Here is an 18,434-nt window from a genome sequence, read left to right as displayed (position 1 = left end):
ACTACTGCCACAAAGGAATTCTATATGTCATAAGAAAAAAAAAGACATTACAGTAAGGACAACCTCCTCTCTTGGGCTAATAGCCTTCTCTAATTAGTGGTGGGGAGAGATTGGGAGAGACAGGGTTTGTGTCAAGGGGAAGATTTGTATAATTTGGGGACTTGAGAGATGGCCTCATCCCCTTTCCATTGTGTCAAGGAATATTCACCAAATCTAGACCCTGCATTTCAGAAAGAAAAAGAAAAGGAAGCAGATAAAGTTAGGATTTTACTGTTTTTCCAGTTAGTGGTTGTAGAAATAACCCTGCTGTTCCAAATACACAGACGATTATAAATACCCAAAGAAACACTCGATCTACTACCATGGCCACATATTTCCAGTCATCTTCCACCTGAAATCCAAACAAAGAAGAAATGAATTTTCTTTACTAATGACACCTTAGAGAATGGGATTTACTTTACTGCTTTTCCTCAGTGGTCTTGTATGTCAAGGTTCTCCAGAATAATAGACTCCATTCCTGTTGATTATCCCATGCTTAAACACTTCTTCTGTCAATAATAATAATAATAATAATAATAATAATAATAATAATAATAGGTGATTATCTGAGCCCCTGGTCTCTGTCACCAACATAACCTAAGGGAAAGGCAATGGTTCCAATGGGAGTGAGGAAGTCTATCAGCTAAGAAAATCTTAGATTTACTACTTACCTCCAGGGAAATAATAAGGAATTTAGAATGAGGATTGAGACACTGGGGTGAGAGGTAGGGAAAACAAACTATCAATTTAGGAATATGTTTTGCTTGATTATATATTTTTATGATGTTATGTTTGTTTGTTTTTGCTTTCTCAATGAGGGATCAGGGGAAGAAGAGAAGAAAATAGTATATCTGAAAATAAAATAAAATTTAATTTTTTTTAAAGTCATGCATTTACCTCCTTTGTTTCATTTTGGTTCCTCATGTTTTCTGCTATGAATTGTACACTATCAATCACATCTTTGACTTCGGATGAGTACTCCAAATGTTCTGTCATCCATTTTAAAGATTGATAACTTAATCTCTTCTTACTGGTAGCAAGCTCATTGGAATTGTTACAATGGCAACATTCCTGTTCTTCAAATAACTTAGGATCTCTACATTCAGCAAATTTGATCTTGGCAGGCTTCCTGGCAAACTCTTCAGAGTTTTTATCTGAACGCTTCTCCCTCTGCTTTTCCAGAGGCCTCCTCATCATTAGGATTTTGGGTAACATCTGGAGGAAAACAGTTTTGACCCATTTGGGCATGGTATGTGTGGTAGGAGTCCGATAGTGAATATTTAGCACAAACACTGTCACTACAATGGACAGTGTCACAAAAATCATTGTGAACAACAGGTATTCACCCACCAGAGGAATTACAAGGGAAGTGGAAGGGATAGTTTCTGTGATTACAAGCAAAAACACAGTCAGAGAGAGCAGAACGGAAATGCAAAGTGTCACCTTTTCTCCACAGTCTGATGGAAGGTAAAAAACTAAAACTGTCAGAAATGAAATGAAGAGACAAGGGATGATCAAGTTAATTGTGTAAAACATTGGAAGTCTTCTAATGTAAAAGGAATAGGTTATATCTGTGTAGATCTCTTCACAACAGTTATACTTTATGTCATGCTTATAGCCAGAAGCATCCACTATCTCCCATTCACTGTTTTCCCAAAAATCATTCATATCCACTTTTGAGCCAATGATTAAAAGGTCAATTTTCGCTTTGTCATATGTCCAGGAGCCAAACTTCAAGGAACAATTCTGATGGTCAAAAGGGAAAAAGGTAATATCCATGGGGCAAGAGCTTTTAAAAATAGCCGGCGGGGTCCAGCTTATCATGCCATCATATTTAAGAAGGGCTTTGGTCTTGCCTTCAACTTGAAAATCCCCAACAGCACTGAAAAAGAAACCAGGCAACACCAACAATGAGGTCTGCGGCTCTGTGGGGCCAGATGGAAGATAACATATAGAGCAACCTTTTGAAAGGGAAAGAAAAACACGGCTTACTTGTTATAGAGAACAATATCAGGCTTCCAAATTTTATCTGCAGGGACCCGAAGTAATTCAATTCCATCGTATTCTGCCGGATTCCAACGTAATTTATAATCATTCCAGATCTAAAAGAGAAAATGGTCATTTTCATACCAGACGTTCAGGAACTTTCTTCTGTTAAGTTCACTTTTACTTCCTCTATATTCTAAAGTATTAACACAAATAACATGGGTATATCCCAGTGGAATTGTTTGCCAGCTCCAGGAGTGGGGAAGAAAGAGGGGAGGGAGAGAACACAAATCATGTAACCATGGGAAAATACTTTAAAATTAATTAATTAATTTTTAAAAGACCAATACATCTTAAAAATAACAAAAAACAACGTATTTACACAAATAGTATTTACTTGGGTCTGGAGGCTAATAGGTTCAGATGAGTCCTGGGAAGGAAAGTCCATTTCTATTAAACTGCCATGATCTGAAAGACCTAGGGGGATGGTGAGAGCAGGAATCCCCTCAAAATCCCTGACAAGGTGATCAGTCAACCTTTAGATATTCTTAGTTAATGGGGAAAATACCAGCCACATAGGGCAGTCTATTTCTAATCAGAAACTACTGATCTTGTTGGAAAGCTCATTCATATAATTTGAAATCGGCTTCCCTGAAACATTGTTCTAACCTTTAGAGTTATGTAGACTAAGTCCAATCACTCTTCCAAAAATTAGACTTTTTACTCTCCTTTCCCCATGGCCACAGAAAACTGGACAGCCATCACAAATGCACTTCACAGAGACAGTGGGTAGAGTGCCAGGCTTGGTGTCGGTAGGACCTCCGGTCAAATCTGGCCTCAGACACTTCCCAGCTGTCTGACGCAAGTCATTTAACTCCATCTACCTAGTCCTTGTCCTTCTGTCTTAGAGGTATTTTCTAAGACAGAGAGCCAGGGTTTAAAAGACAAAACAAAACAAATGCATGTCACAGATTACAAGTAAAATCAAGCAAAAAGAGCATGACTAATAGTCACAGTGTATCGCCTCTACTCGAAAAATAACACACTGATAACCAGCTCTGCTACTTACTATTTCTTTGACCTTAGACAAATCCCTTCCCTCTCCTCTGGGTTTCGATTTACCCATTTTTAAAAAGAAGAGGTTGGATCGATGCTGTTATTTGTCCTTCTTTTTCTACAGGANATATATATATATTTTTTTTTTTTTTTTCTACCTAGATTTCTCCAAAAGGAAATGGTTTCCCTTTTGGAGAAATCTAGGTAGAATCTATATCTGTAAGTGGATCAATGAAAAAAATCATCCATATAGGCTTGTGGGTGTCTTGAACTATTCAAAAGGCTGTTGAGGAGCAAAGTGGCAGGATGGCTGATGGCGTGTCTCTTATCCTTAGGAGCTGACTTTCACTAAGCCCAGTATGGTAAGAATGGAAAAGTCAAGGATCAGAGACAGATCATATTTTTGGAGTTCATGGTCACCAAGACACATAAACAAAACAAAACAAAACAAAACAAAACAAAAAACCATCATAGGATCATGGATTTAGAGATGAATGGGACTTTAAAAGTCAATTTTATTTTATTAACGGTGACTGAGAAGTTAAGTGACTTGCCTAAGGTCATACAATGGCAGACCCAAAACAAGGGTCTTCTGACAGGAATAAATAAGAGAAATTCTTTACTTAATTCAATTCATTTTAATCAGCATTTACGAAGTACCTTTTATGTGCAGACAACTATGCAAGGTACTAGGATTGTAAAGACAAAAAATTTTCCTGCCCTCAAAGAATTTGCACTCTCTTCAGATGAGAAGAGAAGTAATGAGAGATTTATAGAGCAGTAAATATAAAATACACACAAAGTAATTTTGGAGTTGGGGAGGTGATCAGGGAGAGTGCTAACCACTGGAAGGATCAAGAAAGGATTCATGTAGGACTTAGAAATATGTATAGAGCTCATGGTGTTTCAGTCCTTCTAGGCATGTCTGACTCTGGGATTTCATTTGGGGTTTTCTTGGCAGTTACTGGAGTGGTTTGCCATTTCCTTCTCCAGTTCATTTTACTGCTGAGGAAACCCTCTTAACTGAGGGTTAAGTGACTTGCCCAGGGTCACACAGCTAGTAAGTGTGTCTGAGACCAGATTTGAACTCAGGTCTTTCTGTCTCCAGGTCCAGAGTTCCCTCCACTATACCACCTAGCTGCCCCATTAACCAGACCTCACAGAAGTTTTTTTTTTTCTAAATTTTTACTTACTTAATTAATTTAGTACATTTTTCCAGGTTACAAGATTCACATTCTTTCCCTCTCCTCCCCCCACCCACATAGCCGACACATAATTCCACTGGGTTTTACATCACAGAGTTCTTTAATACTCTACTTCTGCAAATGTGGGACAGATTTATATTCTTTGAGATGAAATTGTGGGTGATAGGGTATTTTGTTGGTGACAGGGGTAGAAAGGATCTGTGGATTTCAGAAAGAAGACATTACTTATCCAGTAAGAAACAGATAGACGAGGGAGGAATCAGGATACATACATGGCGCAGCCACAGATTGGTTTCCATGATCTGGTTCACTTCATCCTAAGAGAAAACAAAACAACCTCCATATTACATATTATAAATGCCATGGAACACAGTTGTACATCAGCATCAAAATTTGGACTCCATTAACAGTCAACCCTAGATCAGCCAAAGTAAGTGGAGGTAAAAGGTGTGAATAACACTAAAAATAATACAAAAAATTCACCTTGGAACATATACAGTCAGAGAGAAGACATAGTTAGACTTTCTTGGACTCCCTTAAATTTGTCTCCTTCTAAGTAAGGCCCCCCATCCCACTGGCTTCTTCTTCTTTTTTTTAAACTCTTGGCTTGTCTTAGTATCAATTCTAGGACAGAAGAACAGCAAGAGCTAGGCACCTGGGGTAGAAAAGGTTCCTCTTGCCATTGGTGATTGGACTCAGAACAGAAAGATTTTTAGAAATAGAAAGAAAAAAAATTCTCCCCTGCCCCCCCCCAAAAAAGGAGCAAGTTGCTTCTATGGGGAGCCACATTTATAAAAATTATTTCTAAATATTCTATCATTCCTAGTTATCCTAAAAATTGCTGTAATTTTTAAAAATTAGAAAAAGTAACTAACTTTAGTGGCAAAAACAGAAGACTCCATACCCAATATCTCAAAATATTACTAGTACCACCACTGCCACCACCACCACCAGTGCTAATAACTGGGAGGCAGCTAGGTGCTACAATGAATAAAGTGCTGAGCCCAAAGTCAGAAAGACTCATCTTCTTGAGTTCAAATCTGATTTCAGACACTTCCCGGCTGTGTGACCCTGGGCAAGTCACTTTTAACCCTCTTTGCCTCAGTTTCTTCATCTGGAAAACAGGGTTTCCAAAAGTCTTTGTGTGGCTTGCCGCATTTAGTGAAGCTGCTCTAAGAATTTTGGGATGTCCTGTATATATTCAAAATTTACCAAGTATTTTGCATTTGCGTCTCACAGCAACCCTAGGAGGGACATACTACAGTCATCTGTTTGTTGAATGACTGAATGACAAAAACATTACTCTGAGAAAGGATCCATAGGCTTCACCAGACTGCCAAAGGGTTCCATGACACAAAATGCCTTAAGAACACCTGCTAAGATATCATGAATGGGGGGCAGCTGGGTAGCTCAGTGGATTGAGAGCCAGGCCTAGAGATGGGAGGTCCTAGGTTCAAATCTGACCTCAGACGCTTCCCAGCTGTGTGACCCTGGGCAAGTCACTTGACCCCCATTGCCTACCCTTACCACTATTCTGCCTTGGAGTCAATACATAGTATTGATTCCAAGATGGAAGGGAAGGGTTTAAAAAAAAAAAAAGATATCATGAATGACTTTTTAAAAAATTAATTAATTTTTAAACCTTTACCTTCTGTCTTAATATTAGGTTCCAAGGCAGAAGAGCAATAAGGGCTAGATAATTGAGATTAAGTGACTTCCTCAGGGTCAAACAGCTAAGAAGTGTCTGAGACCTTATTTGAACCCACAACCTCCTGTCTCTAGGCTTATCTCTATGTCTACTGAGCCACCTAGCTGCCCCTACTTTTAAACTAATAAGACAGAACTTGCATCTAAACAACTATTTCCTAGGTTTTGAGCAATGATGCACATATAACCCAGTGGAATTGCTCATCGGCTCTAGGAGAGGGGAGGGAAAGAACATGAATCATGTAACCATAAGAAAATATTCTCATAATTAATTAATTAATTATCATGATTAATTAATTAATTAAAATAAAAATAAAATAAACAACTATTTCCCTGATCAAAGTAGTTATCTTGGAGAGCCTGTAAATTTACTCCTGGGTAATTCTCTTATTGTTCAAAATAGGTTTTGAACAGCCTTTTTGAAATTCTCCTTAGATCCTAGTGTTTTTAATTTTAATTTTTTTTTCCATGGGAGCATTTTACTTGTCTATGTATTTTACATCCTTAAAAAAAAAGAATATCCTAGGATTTTTCCACCTGTGTGTTTTTGTCTTGCTTCCTTATGCTCCATGATGCCAGCTGAGAGCGTGAATGAACCCACAGCACAATGAACTCAAACTGACAGGAGAAGAGCATATTAAATAAATTCTGCCTCTTTTGTAGATCTGTCCCCTGAATAGCAATTCTGAGGCTAACTGCACTGCCCTTGTTTAATCTGCTCGTGGGTTCACAGCAATTTTTCTGCTCTCTGATCATGAATAATCTCAGATTTGCCACTCTAACTGTACTTGGGCATCACGGTGAAGATTAAGACAATTATTTTAGAGCTCAGCTTCATGAGAAACTGGCGTTTTCCTCCCTTTTCTAGGTAGTTGATGTTTTTTTAAAGCTTCTTCTAGGACATTCATGGTGATGGTTCTGCAAGATGGCAGAAAAAGCCTTGTGGGTTTTTGAGGGCTTCTTAATATACCCATATTTGACAGAGATTCACTTTTTAAGGGTGTATTTGAGGAGGGCAGCTAGGTGGCTGAGTGGATTGAGAGCCAGACATGGTTAACACATGTATAACCCAGTGGAATTGCTTGTCAGCTTTGGGATGGGGGAAAGAAAAGGGAAGGGAGAAAAAATGAATCATGTAACCATGAAAAAATATTTTAAAATAAAAAAATTTTAATGAAAAAAAAAATGAGAGCCAGACATAGAGATGGGAGTTTCTCAGTTCAAATTTGGCTTCAGACTCATCTTAGCTGTGTGACCCTGAGCAAGTCACTTAACCTCCATTGCCTACCCACTCTTCTGCCTTGAAATGAATTGATTCTAAGATGAAAGGTAAAGATTTCAAAAAAAAAGTGTATTTGATCTTTGAAAATAACTGACAGGCATTCATAGTTAGGTTTGATGAATAAAGTGAGTGATCAAATGGCATAATACTGTTTTAAATCTTTAAAAATTAGATGTGGCTATACATAAACAAAGAAACTGAGCCTATATTCTTGGTGATATGTAAAAGGCTCTGAAGCTAATCATACCAGACATATTTTAAACATGGAAATTGTAAGATCTCATATATTTATAGAAGGGACCTTAAGGATCCTCTAGCGCTGAACACATCACCCACGACATTTCTGAGTGTTGAAAACTTGATTAAAATGTAATCTGGAATGTAACCATGTTAAAAATAAATATTAATAAATGGTTAAAAAAAAAAAAGCAGAACTCCACATGGAATGTAACTGGTGCCCTAGCCTAAAAGTGCCAGAGCAAAAACCCACAATAAATAATTAAATAAATAGGCAAACAAACAAACAAACAAACAAACAAACAAACAAATAAATGAATGAATGAATGAGTGAATGAATGAATAAATAAATAAATAAAATGTAATTTGGAAATAATTAATGAAATGAAAATATAATAAAGCACAGATGATATTAATATGTGGTTTTTCTAAGTCACTATGAGTCTTGCAGGGATTGTTTTATACAGTTTAGTGGCCCCATTTTTATTTGAGTATGGTACCACTGATCTAGTCCAACTCCCTTATATTCCATATGATGGACCTGAGGCACAGACATTGGCCCACACTAGGTCAAAAGTGGCAGAAGTAGGATCTGAACCCAGATTTGTTATTGTTGTTTACTTGTTTCAATTGCATCCAATTCTTTTTAACCCCATTTGGGGTTTTCTCGGCAAAAATAGTGAAATGGTTTACCATTTCCTTCTCTAGCTCATTTTACAGATGAGTAAACTGAGAAAAACAGGGGTAAATGACTTGCCCAAGGTCACACAACTAGTAAGTGCCTGAGGCTGGATTTAAATTCGAGTCTTCCTTGGTCCAGGACTAGTACTCTATTCACTGCACTACCTAACTGCTCTCTATCACACATAGTAGGCATTAAATAAATGCTTCTTAACTTAAATTTAGATTCTCTGATTCCAAATCCAGTAGCCTCTCCACTGCACCATGCTATCTCATTAGAACAGCTGTACAGAATGCCAGAGGGAAGACTCTAAAGGACAGCAACTCATATTTACCTCTAGTAGAAGATTAGCCTCATCCTAGATTGCGATAATGCAATGAGCACTGGTTTTGGTATCTAGTTTTGAATCCCAATTCCACCATTTATAATAAGCTGCATGACTGTAAGTCACTCCATCTCTCTGAAGTTCCATTTCTTCATCTGTAAAATGGGGATAATAATAGTTGCCATTCCTACCTTGAGGGAGGTGGTGAGGCAGGTTCTTTTGGAAAGCTTTAGGGCACTGAAGAAAGGGGAGCAAATGTTGATGGTCATCCCTCTTAAATAAATTGTGAGAATACCTAGATGGTACTTTAAGCTCTTTAGTGATAGGCGGTTAGAATCATGGAAGTGTTAAATAAATGCTTCTTTCATTCAGTGTCACTCACCACATTGGCCAGCTGGGTAATTGCCACTTCAAAATACACCGTGACAGGATCAGACACATTTTCTACAGGCCTGATGAACTGGTTGTAATGAGAAAACAGCTTATGAAACAGGCGTTCTTCAGATTCACAAGCGGCATAACCTGCATTGGACCCAAACAAAGGGAAACATGGTATTTCATAGGCTTTCCCAGAAAAATGGCCCCATGAGGAAAGAGAAAACTGAAGTCTTGGGAAATGGCAGCTTACTTAAGAGAGGCATTGCATAAAACCTTTGTGGTTAAAAGACCAATTAATGCAAGTTTTCCAAAGTTTTGCCAGAAGGCTTCAGAGGTTAGGAGGATTCCTCTGCAGTGGCAGAATCTTTACCCATCCCACCTTAAGAATGATGGCCACTGTGTGACCCTGGGCAAGTCACTTGACCCCCATTGTCCACCCTTACCACTCTTCCACCTAGGAGCCAATACACAGAAGTTAAGGGTTTAAAAAATTTAAAAAAAAAAAAAAAAAAAAGAATGATGGCCATCTTGGTGTTGATCAACTGGAGCTTAAATATGTTGGTGAGTTTGATTTTTCATTGTCTGCTTGACAAAATGTGTTAGTTCAAAGGAAGCAGCATACAGATTTCTCTCAAAATGTCTTTAGCTGGGGGCAACTGGGTGGCTCAGTGGATTGAGAGCCAGTCCTAGAGACTGGCTCTTTGGTCTTGGGTTCAAATGTGACCTCAGATGATTCCTAACTGTGTGACCCTGACCAAGTCACTTAACCTCCTCATTACCTAACCCTTACTCTCTTCTTCCATGGAACCAATACACAGTATTGATTCTAAGACAGAAGGTAAAGGTTTTAAAAAAATGTCTTTAGCTGCAGTATTTTTGAAAACGATGAGCATATTTTCAGTTTCCATTTCTTAGCCACACACTCTCCTCCTATGTGTCTGTTATACCAGGGCTGAAGTTTTACTATGGCATATTTTTCAATCAAAAGGAAAATTTCTTACAGAACCTTAGTGCTGGAAGGGCCTTTGGGCTCCATTTGAAATAATCTGATCCATTTTTCCATTCAGTGCAGAAATTCCTTCTCTGGTGTCTCTGAAATGGTCAGCCACTGCTTAATGCTCAGGAACTCACAACAAAATTTCCCTTTGCAAAACGCCGCCAGGTTAGAGCAGTATAATGGCAAACCACAATTCTAGCAGGCTAAAAAGATGAAATACATTACCTGCCTTCAGCCACACGGGTGATGACCTGTACTCTAATGAAAGAGAGCATTTGATGGGCAAATAACTGCCAAAGTGTAATGTTATGTTAGAAAGATGTCAATGAACCATCATGTTATTGTGAAAAAATACTGTTGTGGGGAAAAAATAAACTGGACCTTAAAGTCAGAAAATATGAGTTGAGCCTCAACTCTGACATTTATTAACAGTATCATCACCTAGGGAAAGTCACTTAATCCTTCTGAGTTACATTTTCTTCTCCTATAAAATAGGAATGAAACCCACGTCACTTACCTGGAAGAGTTCCTGTGAGGATCCAACATTTTTATCGACCCAATTAGTTTGTCTACATTCCTTCCCAGGCAAAGGACTTAAGTTGTTTATTGATGACCTGAGAAGTCTCCAGTCAGGATCACAGTTCCTATCGCCCTTAGTGGGATAATAGAGAAGTCTAGTGTCTACTCTGTTATTTGTAAGTAACTTATAAGTTTCCTCTTCTTGAACCAATGGGAGATGAAAGGTTTGCCTTCAGCCCCAAAAGATGTCTCAGAGAGGGAGTAGGTCTATATCTCTTTTTATCTCTTTTATTTGTAAGTTATATTTTTGCTTTTACTGAATCTGATTAAATGTTTCATATATTAATGACCTTGAAAAAGTGACTGAATGAAGTCTATAGCTAGGAACATAATGATTGGGAAAAGTCAATGAGATGGGGATCATAAGATCTATAATATTTGATTGGAGGATCCAGTCACAACCCTAAGCTAATGATGTCACTTCCTTGCTCAAAAGTTAGCTTCAACAATTCCTTATTATCTAATTACTATTATTATTATTTTGTATAAAACACAAAGCCCTTTATTTGTCATTCAAAGCCCATTATAATCCTTAACCTATCTTTCCAGGGTAATTACATATTACCTTCATGTATTTTCTTTTTTCTTCTTTTTTTAAATTCTTACCTATCAATACAAAAATGATCGATCCTCACAGGAGCTCTTCAAGGTAAGTGATGTGAGTATCATTCCTATTTTATAGAAGAAGAAAATGAAACTCAAAAGGATTTCCCTAGGTAATAATGTTAATGAATATCAGAATTGAGACTCAACTCATATTTTCTGACTTTGAGATCCAGTATTTTTTTTTCTACAATACAATACAATTAACTCTGGGACAGAAACACAGTAAGGGCTAGGCAACTGGAATTAAGTGACTTGCCTAGGATCACTTGGCTAATAAATGTCTAAAGCTAGATTTGAACTCAGTAAGATGAGTTTTCCTGACTCTAGTCCTTGCATTCTGTCCATTCCACCATCTAGAGAAAGCTGCAAATAGACAAATTCAGGTTCAAGGTAAGGAAAAACTTCCTCACAATTCAAGATCTCTACAAGTCCAGGTATCTTTTCCACATCATGATTTTCCCTATCATGATTTTGATATATTTCTGGTTGACATAAGAAATTAAATGGGAATTTTGGGAGAGTTTTGCAGAAGCTTCAGATGATTCACAAAGGCCACCAGATAACACAGAAAAAGTTTAGAAACTCAGAAATACATAAAATATTAAAAACCATAATAATCATAATATTATATATCAACATATTTTATCTTCTAATACCATAAATGTACACAATGTCTTTTTAAAAGTTAAAATAAGTAAAAAATTAAAGTTTGTGAAAAGAATTTGAAAGCCAACAGCTGACAAAGGCTAGAAATGTTAATGTTGATTTTCATATAGCCTATAACCAAATACTTAACCCAAATTTTACAATAAGGTACTGTGAATACCCCATAAAAGAAAAAGAAAACATTCAGACTTCTTCTCTGATAAGAAAGGAGAACCAAAAATATTTACACTGACTTTCTAAATGGGACACTTTTCCCCTATTCCCCCTAATGTGGAAAGGATGACTACTTCAGGAAGCTCTGAGTTTTCCCTCAATGGAACATTTCAATCAAGGACCACAGCAGGAGAAACGTGGTTTCTTTTCAAACTAATATACTCAGAGAGAATTAAGGGTTCTAAACCCCACTTTGGTGGTTGCCATAAATGTAAGATTTAAATTAATGTCCAATACTTCAAGTATTATATTTTATAAAGTTTATTATCTAATGAAATAGAGCCACATGACTAAGTTTTTCTACCTGTTCAAAAAGCCCACTCCATCAAAGCTGCGACAGAGAGAAAGAGACAGAGCTCCACAGAATTTATATCCTATCTACATCAGCACGTAATGATAGGAAGAGAGTAGAATGCTGGGAATCGTAGTTTTTTTTAGGGTAATGTATTCTAATTACACAACTGTATGATCATATATGAGAGCTGGATTTGGAATCATAGGACCTAGGTTCAAATTTTGGTTCTGCTACTTCCTACCACTGGGCTCTTGGCATGTCACTTAATCTCTCAGTTTCCTCATCTATAAAATGGAGGGAATGGAATGGTTGACCTCTGAGGTCCCTTCCAGCTCTAAATGTATAATCCAAAGAGCCTCACTCTTATAGAAGGGAATTTGTGCTCATAGACCAGTTGAGCTACATAATTTCTAAGGCCTCTTCCAAGTCTGATCTTCTATAATGACATGATTATGATTTGGTGAAATGTGATCATTTATATAAACTACAAAGCAACTATTAATGTCAGATGTTACATAATTTTTAAGCTTCTTGGCATCCAAAGCCCTCCATAATCTGTGTCTAATTTACTGTTCCAATCAGATATCTCTCTACTACCGTTCTCAGACTTGCCTTTCTAGCCAAAGCGATTTACTCACTTCCCTCAAACACAGCATCATGTAGATTTTAAGTTGAAAGAGATCCTTTGAGAAACAGCATAAAAGGTGCCCTCAACTCAATATTTAAAAAATAATAATAAAAATATTTATTGTAAAAAAGAAAAAATAAATAAATTGAAAGAGATCTCATGTGGACCGAATACCTCCTATTTTTAGAGGTAAGACTACTAAGGCCCAGGAAGGTTCACTAATTTTGCCCAAAGTCTTATACTTTATGGGATCTGTGCCACTGTTCACATTGAGAATGCCCTCACCACTCTGAATCTGAATCCCAATCATTTCTCAGCCATGTTCAAGTCCTTCATCATCTGAGAAATCTTCCTGGACTATCCTAGCCCAAAGCAATCTCAGTCTTCTCTGAATAAATGTAGCATTCCTTGACTATACCATTCATTAATAATACATAGTCAACAAATAATATATGGCCTGTATTATTTGTTACTGTACAGTCATTTTAGTTATGTCTAACTCTTTGTGACCCCATTTAGGTACTGGACTGATTTGCCATTTCCTTCTTTTGCTCAGTCTAACAGAGGAAGAAAAAGAAGCAAATAGAATAAGGGACTTGCCCAGGATCACACAACTAGTAAGGGTCTCAGGTTGAATTTAAACTCAGGTCTTCTTGACTCTAGGCCTGGCGTTCTACTGTACTCACCTAGCTATTTATGTTATCAGTCTTCTTTTTTCTGCATATATGTCTTGATTCTACAAAGAGAGTATAAAATCACTAAAGACAAGATTAGTGTCTTCTTAAAAATAATAGCTAACATTTATATAGCACTTAATGTGTGCCAGGCATTTTTTTTTACAATTTTTTTTTTACATTTTACCATTTAAAAAAAGTTTACAATTATTATCACATTTGATCCTCACATCCGCCCTGGAGGTAGGTGCTATTAATTATCCCCGTTTTACAGATGAAGGAACTGAGGCAAACAGAGATTACCTAGGTAATTTCTAGTTACCTAATCTTTTCTAAAGTGCATTTTTTCAATACTTTGAAAAAGAAAATCTCTTTTGTCAGACTATATATATTCTTATGCAATTTCTTCTCATGTTCCGTTTGCTTCCCATTGACAAATTGTGGCAGGGAGGGCACAGAGTAAGACTAGATTCTCCAAGGCTGTACATGTGGAATGTGAGCTCCATCAGGTTCTAAGCTAGAAAGGCTTTCCCTTTGGACCTGGTGACACTGTAAGACTTTCATTTCAGGATCAGTCTAACTAGCCCTTTTTAGAGAAGCTCCTCATTACACTGGCTCCACCACAAGGTGATTAAGTATTTTGGCCACAGTAAGACCAATTACTATTAACTCACAGAGAAGTCACAGTCTATATTTGATGGAAAGACAACTTGTAGTGACGAGATCATAGAACCCAGGAGAACTGAATGTACTAGACACACAGCAGGGAAAAAATAAAAATTTGCGGTGGGCCCATCAGCTGATATAGAATGTGGACAAGATATAATGCATGACATCATAACATTTTCAAATATTACCTCCACAGACTAGATTTAAAATTTTTAAATTCCAAGTTTCATGCCTCACCCAGAGCAGATAGTCATTAAATGTTTGCTGATAATTATAGTTTTAATAAGAGACTTGGGACCTAAAAGACTAAGGAGGTGAACTGAGGATTTCCTGCTTTGGAATGGATAACTCTTGCAAAGACTTCAAATGGACAAAAACACCATTGGGCATTTGGGACCAGATATAAAATTCAGCTAGAACTTCACTTTGGTTTCCCATGTCTAACCGGAACCTTCCCATTACCCCTGTCTTCCACTCCATCTATTTCTCTTACCCACACCAGCTTTTTGTGACCTGAAGTTTTGGGCTGGGGGGAGGAAGGAAGAGAGAGGAGAAGATGAGGGGGGAGGAGGGTAAGAGATAGGACTCAGATTTTCTAGTTGAGACACTATATATAGCTCACAAAAGTTCTAATGGCAAAGATTTCTATTATTCATGGGAAAGTCCTGTCCTTGCTTGTCTTCAGGCTATGACTTGTTTTTAAAATAAACAAGGAACTTAGCAAGGCAGCCCAATACTGTCATGAAGCAAAGACAACATCACAGTAATTTCTCCCAAACCCTAAAATGTCATATCTTGTTATATTCAACTTTGCAATTCAAATAATTTGGAGTTTTACAAGACTGATAAAAGACAGAAAATATAGAGGGGTGCTTTATTTTTTATAACTCCATTTTCTAAAGAGATTTAAAAAAACTTGTATCAGTACTTATTTTGTCAATATTTTTAGTAACTTGTTTCTGGAGGAACTTTTAAAATATATCAATCATACTTCTTATTTTTTTCATGATGGGGTATATGGTATAGATTCATGATTTTCTTTGGTATGAGAAACTCCCAGTGAGGAAACTCCCTCCACCAATGCAGATCTGGTACCTCCTCTAAAACTTTCTGAGAACTGATATTGGGAGGAAGTTAAATTCTTCTCTCCCTTTCTTTCCTCTCTCCTCTCCTCTCCTCTCTCCTTCCCCCTCCTTCCTTCCTTTCCTCTCCCTTCCCTTCTTCTCTTCTCCCCTCCCTCTCTCTCATTTCCCTTCATCTCTTCTTCTCTCTCTCCCCTCCTCTCCTCTTCTCTCCCTTCCTTCTCTTCTACTAAGAGTTAAAGTAGTCACCCTATGTTAAATGCAAGACTTGAACCCAGGAATTCTTGACTCTGGGACTGGCTATTGAAGAATCATTACTCCACATGGAAAAAATATATACATAAAAACCAGTCAGATAGTTCCTCATAGCTCTTCTCTTGACTTGAGATAATGAATTTTCAGGATTCAATGTCCCTATGGAATGCGGTCTTTACACAGAAATTGTTATTCTATGAATTTCCTCATGAGACTTTATATACATTTAAATTGAGCAGCTCCAAAGGGACCTTTCCTTCCTTCAAGCTCATAAAGTTTGTTAATAAAATGAGAAATAACCCTGACCTGGCTGATAAAATTGCTTGCTGTGAAGTGTCAGGAGCTTCCAGAGAGAAGCTCTATAAATACAGGTTCTCGTTATTGTCGTCATAAATAATGACAAGGAGGAAGTCTAAATTGGCGACTCATAGAAAAGGGAGAATGATTATTCCTAAGGGAAAACACATTTTTTTTTTCCCTCTACAATATTCTAGAGGAAACCTCCGGGAATATGAAACAGACATTCCCTTGCAAATCCAGCAGCATATAAAATTAAAACGAGGTGCGTTGCATCCTACTGATGTTCTTTCCTGATTTTTAACTTTAAAAAGAGAATGTTTCACTTTGGGGGGGGGGGAAGATATTGGCATAATGAAGGTCCTTGGACACATGATTATCCACAAAATTAATGGAATGACAACTGGATGATGGGTTTTAAAAAGAAATAGCAAATACATCCCAAGAGAGACACAAATAGGAAACCTCATCCCCAGCCAGTGGTTTTTAACTCCTAGAATTAACTGACCTCCCAGTGCTATAAGGGAGAAGTAAAACCACAAAGTGAAAGCCACACATTACAATTTTCCCCAATTCAGTCCTCTACCCCTGATACGAGGCTCCTTAATAGAAACTTCCATATATTAAGTAATAGACTCAGCAATGGCATTTTTTTTTTTTACTGAAACTGTAACATACTCAAGTTTTAAATGCTTTACTCATCTATTTTTAAACAAAACTGCTAAAGAAAGGAGAGATTAAAAACATTTGTTCAAATCAGGCTCGTGAAACAAAGCAGGTTAATAATCAGAACCTACCTTTAAAGAAAGATATGAATAGGTACAACCAGAGAAACAGACCAGAGTGGAGGTACATCTGCCACGTCTCCATCAGCATTATCAAAACCCGCTCTGAAATCTCTTTCTGGATAAAGATATAGGACCAAGGGATGTCAGGCAGCTACTTGGTACAGCCCCACTCTGGGCACACTACAAATTCCTACTGCCTTCTGCGAAATAATAACATTTACAAAATGCACACAGTTGTCCCTGATTTCAGAGAGGGAAGCTCTCAACAAAAGCAGCCTCCAAAAAAAGTGAATCCAACTGATGTCAGATGACTCATCTCGTTTGCAGTCATCGGGCTCTCTTTTAGTGCCTGGATAGGGAAGAAAGGCAATAAGAGTCACAGAACAAAGCAGACAATATTAGAAGAGGATGCCGGCTGCCAGCTCTGCTTAATATAATTTTCTATGGCCAAACTTCCATTTTCTAAATCATCTCTGGAGTTGACTTAGTCAATAAATATTTATTGACCACTTACGGTGTAAAAAGTCTGAGGAGAATATCCTGATCCTTTTCAGTTAACTCTTTCATAAGCTACTCTGAGGTGGCTTAACCAAGGTGTAAAAAGAAATCCTCTGTTTTTCTAACTGATAAATAAAAACATAAAAAAGAATTGATAAATAGAAACACGAAAGACAATTTATAGATGCATATTTGGGGGTAAGGCCTTCTGTGGTGGAGGGAGGAGATGGAGGGAGTAGGATACCTGGGAATTTTAAAAATAAAAAAATAATAAAATAAACCAATTTTTCAACCTGCATTTTCCAAAAACTTTCTCAAATGCTTTGGCAAATGAAGCGTGTTTCAATACTTCATAAATTCAGGATTTCATTGGTGTGGTAATTCCTCCACTAGTGACCTCCATATATGATTTGGTCGGTGCTCTCAGAGAGTTCCATAAGTCAAACCATTCATCACTCCATGGCCAACCTGGTCATAAGATGCTCCATGTTAGACCATCTTAACACGGCAAACATTGCTGGGGCCATACTCGAAGCATTTCTAGCTTGGTAAGACTTACCAGAGTAGGACTCCAAACAGAGTTGGGATGGCCACTTGTTGGACATGTCATATGTTTGAATTTAATATAAAATGTAACCCACTTATTCCTTTTTTATAAACATAATTTATTGTATTTATTTTTTATGTTTTATCTTTATTTTAACAACAAATTTCCACATAAGTTTTCTAAATGTGTAATTAGAATTCTGGGATGCAAATCCTAATTACACACAAAGTTATGTGATTCGTGTAGTCTTTCTTCCAGAGTTGACAAGGATTTCAGTCTGGGTGTAACCCCTTATTTCCCCAGACTAAAGGACATGAGATCATTCTGTTTTTTGATCTCCTGGAAGAGGTTGGCTAAATTGTCTGGTGCTTACCTGAAGTCCTGACTTAGGGAAGTCCTGTGGGGGACCTGTCTGGACTCTAAGACTGGGGACCCAGACTGAAGTTCAGCCTGGTCAATCATAGATGCAGGAGAAGAGATGTCATTGGCCTTATAAGAAAGCGGATGGGGCAGTAAGGAGCTTTCTTTGGCTCGGGAATCTTGCTTCCACTTCTCTAGAGATTTATCACTAGGCAAGAACAGGTCTTATCTGACTGGACTATCTTGGCCAGCAACTTGGAAGTTTTTTAGATAGGATGGCCAGATGTTCTCTCTCTCTCTCTCTCTCTCTCTCTCTCTCCCTCTCTCTCTCTCTCTCTCTCTCTCTCTCTCTCTCTCTTCTCTCTCTCTCTCTCTCTCTCTCT

General features: G+C 37.5%; 1 protein-coding gene across 1 annotated transcript; it reads right to left on the bottom strand.

Moving 5' to 3' along the window:
• Positions 1–259: 259 nt before the first annotated feature.
• CHRNA6 (cholinergic receptor nicotinic alpha 6 subunit) lies at positions 260–16,734 on the bottom strand. The gene is made up of 6 exons (XM_044660838.1): positions 16,656–16,734; positions 8,902–9,041; positions 4,559–4,603; positions 2,032–2,141; positions 937–1,921; positions 260–391 (listed from the first exon to the last, which is right to left on the bottom strand). Exons 1-6 carry the CDS (start codon positions 16,732–16,734, stop codon positions 260–262), a joined length of 1,491 nt encoding a protein of 496 aa, XP_044516773.1.
• Positions 16,735–18,434: the final 1,700 nt, after the last annotated feature.

Source organism: Gracilinanus agilis, chromosome 2, assembly GCF_016433145.1.
Source record: "Gracilinanus agilis isolate LMUSP501 chromosome 2, AgileGrace, whole genome shotgun sequence".
Taxonomy (NCBI): Eukaryota; Metazoa; Chordata; class Mammalia; order Didelphimorphia; family Didelphidae; genus Gracilinanus; species Gracilinanus agilis.
The sequence above is the reverse complement of the archived record's forward strand: the minus strand, read 5'-3'. Positions and strand labels throughout refer to the sequence as shown.

Bases quoted from the DNA above. Each gene is read 5' to 3' on its own strand.
- CHRNA6 (XM_044660838.1), bottom strand. From the start codon at position 16,734: ATGCTGATGGAGACGTGGCAGATGTACCTCCACTCTGGTCTGTTTCTC. The intron at 9,042-16,655 runs GTAGGTTCTGAT...GGTCCAATGCAG, and splicing joins ATTCATATCTTTCTTTAAAG to GTTATGCCGCTTGTGAATCT. The intron at 4,604-8,901 runs GTGAGTGACACT...GTTTTCTCTTAG, and splicing joins TTACCCAGCTGGCCAATGTG to GATGAAGTGAACCAGATCAT.